The sequence below is a fragment of the Caretta caretta genome, chromosome 2 (assembly GCF_965140235.1).
Source record: "Caretta caretta isolate rCarCar2 chromosome 2, rCarCar1.hap1, whole genome shotgun sequence".
NCBI lineage: Eukaryota > Metazoa > Chordata > Testudines > Cheloniidae > Caretta > Caretta caretta.
Genome location: NC_134207.1, coordinates 25,738,112 through 25,745,650, shown reverse-complemented (window position 1 = coordinate 25,745,650; position 7,539 = coordinate 25,738,112). Strand labels below are relative to the sequence as shown.

At 39.1% G+C, this 7,539-nt stretch overlaps 1 protein-coding gene across 6 annotated transcripts in view; it reads right to left on the bottom strand.

The window, feature by feature from the left end:
* Positions 1–1,148: 1,148 nt before the first annotated feature.
* TNFRSF11B (TNF receptor superfamily member 11b) overlaps positions 1,149–7,539 on the bottom strand; it is a 116,183-nt gene continuing 109,792 nt past the window's right edge. For all 6 annotated transcript variants that reach the window (XM_048841538.2, XM_048841539.2, XM_075124962.1 and 3 more), the window contains 3 exons: positions 4,881–5,075; positions 4,065–4,289; positions 1,149–2,257 (listed from right to left, as the gene is read on the bottom strand). In XM_048841538.2, coding sequence (XP_048697495.2) covers positions 1,869–2,257; positions 4,065–4,289; positions 4,881–5,075 — 809 coding nt within the window. In that variant the 3' untranslated portion in view covers positions 1,149–1,868. The remainder of the gene's footprint in view (positions 2,258–4,064; positions 4,290–4,880; positions 5,076–7,539) is intronic.

Sequence of the window (7,539 nt, the reverse complement as noted above, 5' to 3'; positions counted from 1 at the left end):
TCATGTACATGCTTTTAACGTGTAAGAGGAATCTTTTTTCTAAAAATTATGCACATAACCCATATTTTCAAAGTAGAGCTACACCTAATTAGATTTTAATCCATCTCATTCAGAATATCAAGGAGAATTTATTCCTGCATACTCAAACATCAACAACAAACATTTATAAACACACCTCAATTTTGAGTTCTCTAGAAGGAAATTGCTTCTGGTGCATATTTCCAAATCCATTATATATTGCAGTAGCCTCTTTCCCATTTTTTGTTTAATGTATATAAAGATTTCATCACCTCTGGTGTAATAATAATTCTCATTTGAGACTAAATGCTGCTGTCCCTTTCCTTCCCCTGGCTCACCACACCCTGAGTGAACAAGCTTTGTATACACAGTGTAGTTGTAGCTGTGTCGGTCCCAGGATATTAGAGATCCGAAGAAGAGCTCTGGGTGGCTTGCTAACCAACAGAAGTTGGTCCACTAAGCAATATTACCTCACCCACCTTGTCGCTCAGGCTTTGTATAGATGGTTTAAAGGAGCACTCAGGCAAGCAACCCTCTCCAGTCCTTTCACTTGAAATAGCCCAAGCTGATTGGCTGCCACAGTTATAGCAAATGGACTTTTAATAGCACCTAGGGCCTTTGCACACTCCCTACTCACAAGGGTTAGGCCTGTGAAGCTGCATAGTTGTGGTGCCATATCTTCACCCTTCCCTTTGCATTGGCATTGTGGAATGGGGCATTCCAAGCTCATTGAGGCCAGTGCATCCTTCCTTCATGAATTCTTAATCTGTGGTTTGTTCAAAGGTTGTGAACTCTGAAAGGATTACTATGGTCCAAATTGAAATCAGGCTTCAATGGGATTATAGCTGCTTGTGTCAGATCTGTTTAAGCCTCACCATGAGCCTCATTCTCCACTGCCTCGTACCTTGAATAGTCATTGACCTCTGTGTAGTGAGTGCACAATGCTACCAGAATACTGATATCTAATCCCTTTGCATTCGTGTTGTTCAAGTATCAGTGACTACACAAGATATTGGGGCACTGGAGAAACAGGCCCTATGTCTTCAAAACAGGGAGCAAAATCTGCAGGAAAACATCTCTGTCAGATTTGTCCATTTCCGATGAGAGAAACCACATAAACAGACAAAAGATAAGCTGAAAAAATTAATTGTTTTATAAAATAAGACCCTACAATCGTATCTGAACATCCAGTTTTTAAATATGGTACATTCACTTTCTCACAGAATATTTAAATATTCAGGTCATTTATGGTATATTTCTCAGACTATTTGAGTTAAAAACTTTGGATAAATTAAACAACACCTACCAAAAGATACCACAACTTATACACATAAAACTAAGTAACAATTTTAAAAATATCCACAAAGTAAAGAAAGTAGGATCTCTTAGGAAATGCTACATAATTTCTGCTTAAAAATATACTTGATCATTTTAGTCTATCTTGAAAATATAGTTTGTATTTAATTTCTCTTTCTAAATTTAAGTCTCATATAATTTCCATTTAAATATAAATATGTACAACAAAAACCTTTATATCAGTGAATATAAATAGTAAATACTGTATTAGGCCTGGTCCAACATTCTTTGCTCACTCAATGACTTCAGTGGTACTTTTCGATTTTAGATGCCAAAGGCTGCAGATCAGGACCTAAATGTCATCAAATGATTATAGCTTTTACAGAAGTGACTTTATAATAAAAAAAGCTCTAAGCTCTGAGAGCTTAGAGCCATTCCAGTTATACGTTTCTATAAATAATCACGTACAATGTAGGGGAACAATGTTCTACGTTAATTACTGCTAACAGTAATTAAGGGGAAATAGTGGAGAATGAATGGAAAAATATCTTGAATTAGACACATCGTTTTTTTACTGATTGGACTTGGTTCCCTATCATTTCAAAAAAGAGTTTTTGGTATAATTGGTACATTTTAAAACTGTGAAGCAACTTGACCACCTTCTTCAGACTTTGGATAGGTTTTCTGGGAAAGTGGTAGGCTTTCAAATGCTTTACCCCATGCGTTAGGGCCTTAATTGTGTCTTTATCAGTGTTTTTTATTCTCCACAGGTTAAGAAGCTTTGGAATTTGTTCCGTAGGCTTGCACAGCTTCATAGTGCGCTGAATATCTTCTTTTCTTACTTTCTTTCCTGGTAAATTCACCATCAGAATGTTGAGATGTTCAAAGGTTAGATTAGCCTGGCTAAGATGTTTTAAGACACTGTTTTCACAGAGGTCAATACCTACAAAAAGCAAGGAGGGACATTCATATGATTCATTACTATTTTATAATGGCTTAAAACAAACTCTAAAGTCAGAAAAGGACATGTACCCACTAAATGTTTCCTAGTTTTATTTCCAAATAACCCTTTTAGCATTGCTGTTTTAACTCTCAGTCTTAGAAAGCACTTAAGCATGTGTGTAACTTTCTTCATGTAAGTAATCCCAAGTTACGCACATACTTGCTATCACACATTTATTTCTACAATTTTGTAATGCGCATCTTGTCATATGTACAGTGCATGAGGCAGGGCTCTGTATCTCACATTGCACTACATGATGTTTTACTCCTGATATACAGGAAATGCCGAGACATTGTAGCTATAACTGTCACTGGTGCTTCAGTTCCAACATAGCATCAGCTCCAGCACAGACACGTTACAGTGATATAAACAGACACAGATTAAAAACAGTTTCTCAAGGACACCATTTCAAATCCATTCCTTGTAGAGCAAAAGTCATTCAAATCTGATGGTTGCTGATGGTGGCTCATGTGAAAAGGGTTTGGTAGTTTTCAGTGAAAACTGCAGCAACAAGTGTTAACATCACAAAAACTGCCACCATAAGCTCCCCTTTGACACCGATGGTGGCCGTTTCAGCAGAAAGGTGAAGGAATGAGTAGGGATACTCTTTCCAAGAAGAGAAAAGCATGTTTGCAGGGGTATATGTGAGACTTTGAATTGCCAGTGCCCACACTATTCCTCTTCGTGGATATCTAAAGGGTATAGGTCTCTCAAGCCAGCACCTATAGTGCCTTGCTTATATCTGGGGCCCTATCAGATTCACGGTGCATTTTGGTCAATTGCACGGTCGTAGGATTTAAAAAATCATAAATGTCATGATTTCAGCTATTTAAATCTGAAATTTCACAGTGTTGTAACTGTGGGGGTCCTGACCCAAAATGGGTTAGTGGGCAGAGGGTGAGGGTTTGCAAGGTTATTGTAGGGGGATTGTGGTATTGCCAGCCTGACTTCTGCACTGCTGCTGACAGTAGCGCTGCCTTCAGAGCTGGGCGGCCAGAAGCCTGGCTTGAAAGGCAGCGTCACCACCAGCAGCAGCGCAGAAGTAAGGGTGGCCTGGTAGGGTATCGCCACCTTTACTTCTGCGCTGCTGCCTGCAGAGCTGGACCCTTGGCCAGCAGCCTCCACCCTCTGGCCGCCCAGCTCTGAAGGCAGCGCAGAAGTAAGGGTGGCAATCCCGCGACCCCACTACGATAACCTTGCAACTCCCCCACAACCCATTTTTGGGTCGGGACCCCCAGTTTGAGAAATGCTGGTCTCTCCTGTGAAATCTGTAGAGTATAGGGTAAAAGCACACAAAAGACCAGATTTCACAGTCCGTGATGTGTTTTTCACAACCATGAATTTGATAGGGCCCTACTTATATCATATACTGTGAGCCTGGTTTCCCCTGATCTGTACACACCCCGCTCCCATTGACTTCTTTAGTTCTTGCTCCGGTGTAAATGAGGGCAGTATGGACCCTGAGTATCACAATATTTCCTTCTCTTATGGTCCCAAAGGGGAATTGATTTACACTCCATACATATTACTCAATAGGGTCACATAGACTGCGAGTCTGGGCAGAATTTGGTCCTTTCTGTTGAACATAAAGGGTTAAATTCTGCACACAGTTGCACCTACACAGTTCCCATTGGCATCAGTGTGAGCAGTGTGCCCACCACCCAGGGCAGAATTTGGCTCCAGGAGATTACAAAAGTGCTATTTGAAAAGTTACTTCTAAATGTGTTTGCTACGCTGTCTGAATTACCTTGAATGATCTTCTTGACCATATCCTGTTCTTTGTTTTGCTGCTTCCATAATTTCAACAGTTGGAACATCTGTTCTTGAGAACTACGTTTTTGTTTAATCCTTTCTATATTTTCTGCATTAATCTTTGTCCCAGGCAAACCGTCCGTTAGTACATTCAGCCAGTTAGGGGTGAGTTTTTCTGGAACAGCAAACCTGAAAAGTGCTTCCTCGCATAGGGTTACATCTGAAAACAAATCAGAGAGAAAAAGATAGGTTAAGTCCTGGAAGTGAAGGCTAGAAGGGGCCAGCAGATCATCTAGGCTGATTTCCTGCACATCACAGGACACACTAATCCCCACCCAGTTACTCCTGCACTGACCCCAATAACCTGGATAGACTAGAATTACAGCTTTCAGGAGAGGTTAAACTATTGTGCGCCTCAAGCACATAACAAAAGGGACCAAGGTACACCAACGCCCGAGGCCCCTGCAATGATAGGGAATTGATTTGGTGAAATAAGCCAAGATGATCCCAGCAAGTGTCTGAATTCTTCTGAAATTGTTTGTCCCTAACAAAACATAGAGGGTCCAGAATTGTTAAGAAAAACTATTTTAAAACCATGTTTAAAATAAGGGACTGGTCTTTAGAGCTATGAAATATATGCTTCTTACCCCTTCTATATCATCTAATTGACAGTAACTAGATTTTAAAGTTTTCCCATCACCGTAGTATCTGAGCCCCTAACAGTTTTAATAATTTTTATCATAGCCATTGCTAATCCCATTTTAATAATGCTTGTTGGGATACTTACACTACACTTTGGTATTATACATACCTATTCCACATTTTTGAGTTGATGTGTCCGTGTTTTCATGACACACATTGTCATGAATCGCATTGCCCTTCAGTGCTATTTTATGACTTGGTGCACTGCAGTTTGTGTGTTTTTGGCAGGCTGCTTTGGATGAAGTTTCATTTGAGAAGAATCCTTCTGGACATCTCTGGCAAATGGTGTCACTCTCAGGGGTGCCTTTCGAAAAACAAAACCCACTATCTTTTATAAAAGATACATATTGTGTGTGAGTTTTTGTGCACCAGGAAAGAAAATAGCAAAAAATAAACCATGACTTCGGATTTTCATGCTTTCTCGTTCCTACTTGAACACTCACTTGGAAGATATTTGTATAATTTTGAAAACTTTTCTCTCAAATTCAGATGCTCATGCTACAGAAGTATGTTAAATAATATTTTTAAACACACTGGCTTCTCACCCTTGCATACATTTGTAAATTAGCACCAGATAACTTGACTTTATTCAAATGTTTACAAAAGGTGTCTGACCTTCAATTTTCCTCCATATACATTTTTTTCTGAGAATCAATTAAAGGGCACAAAACATTGGTCCAAATTCTGCTCCGTTACATCTGTGCAGACAATCACTAAAATAAATTACTCTGTTTGTAACTGAGTAGAATTCAGCCCATTTCTTTAAATCTGTTGCAGGCAGGTTCTTCTTTTTGTGTGTGTTCTGTAATATAATTTGAATACAGTTTACATATTGGCCTTTAAATTAAAACCATTCATCCATTGTGACTTTCCTCACTTCCTTTATATATGCATATTTGTGGAAGTTTCTCCAATACATATTTTTAATCTCTCAAATATGAATTTCCAAAGTTATAACAAATTATGCCATTGCATAATCTAAATGAGTTTCCAAAGCCTTTAAAAGTAAGTTGTTGTTCAGTGACATGGTAAATTCAAGATTACATATTGACCCTTCTTTCTTGGATTGATTATATTATTCTATACTTGCCTAATATCTAATAATTATGTATGATCAGGAAAAGTATATAGACAGTATTTGCCCTAACTGCTGTTATAAAGAATATTTATTGTCCCACAGTTAAAGAACTGAGACAACATGGAACATTACTGCACCACATTGACTGAAAGGGAGAAAATTAATGTATGAAACTTAAGCCAGGCAGCTACTGTGAAGAGTCTATCAAAGGAAAATTCTGGTTCAAATCAAAGCTCATACAATATATCCCCAATTCAGCAGTATATTCCTATTCAGCTAAGTATTTAAGCATGGTCTTAACTTTAAGCACATGCTTAAGTCTCCTTGACACCAATGGGACTTAAGTATACGCCCAAAGTCAAACACATGAGTAAATGCGTCATTGAATAAGGATGCACTTAAAGACACGGTCCCTTCTGACCTTAAAGTCTATTAGTCGGTAGTCTAAACAACGAGGAGTCCTTGTGGCACCTTAGAGACTAACAAATTTATTTGGGCATAAGCTTTCGTGGGTTATAACCCACGTCATCAGATGCATGGCATGATGCATCTGATGAAGTGGGTTATAGCCCACGAGAACTTATGCCCAAATAAATGTGTTAGTCTCTAAGGCAACACAAGGACTCCTCGTTGTTTTTGCTGATACAGACTAACATGGCTACCCCTCTGAAGTCTATAGTCTATTATTCAATTCTTTGCTGGAATTGAGGACTATATTTGCATTTGAAAATGCCTCCATCTAGTGTATTTTAGGAGTACTTGCTGTAAAAGGTAAATGCACAGAGGTTTGTGTAAAAATAAGCAAATCCACCTTTGCTACAATTTTACATTTCTAAGACTTCCTTAGAAACAAAAGGATATGAATCTCTGAGTTTTCAAGTAGCCAAGAAATAAAGAGTATATTTATATATACTCAAACGCAGAACTTCTGCTTTCACTAGATAATGAGTAAAAACATGTGCAGGAGAGCAAGAGCTCTCCTTGTTCATATCTTAACTTCAAAAGTGATTCTGTGCAATTACTTAAAAGAAATTAATTTTGCAATAGCCAACCCTCTAAAAGATAGTGACAGAATAATGCACCACAGAAGGCTACATAGAGATTTTCCTTTTTAATCTGCTAATATTATGCAATGACAGCTGCCGTAAACAATATGAAAGTCCAACTGACAGAGATCTGCACATTTCAGATGATTGGGCATCAACTACCATTGCTAAGAGAATTTCTGGTGGACTTTCCCCTACCATAGATATGCTGCTTTTTCAGGTTGTTCCTTCCAAAGAGATTAGCATCTCCATATTTTGGGAGATGGAGATAGATTGTCCTCATTCCCAGAAATACTTGCAGGAGGGGACAAAGTACATGGAAACTCCAGTAGGTTGCAGAGTTTCTTCTGCATCTTCCTCTGAATGGGAAAGGAGTAGGGTGGGTGATCTGGAAACCCAGCAAAGTCCTAGGTTCTACATGGTTAAAACAGTATGGCACCTCTGGTGCACTGCTCCTCCAGCCTCCCTCACTTAGAATTTGTGCTGCCATTGACTTTCCCCCTGGTGCCCACTTGAGGGGAATAGCAGGTGCACAGTGAGAGCTAACACTGCTTTGATCTGCATTAACTCCCAAGTGGATTTCTCCTAGGAAGCCTGCCACATTATTGGGCACCATAGTGCAGAGAGTGGCGAAGGCTTGGTTT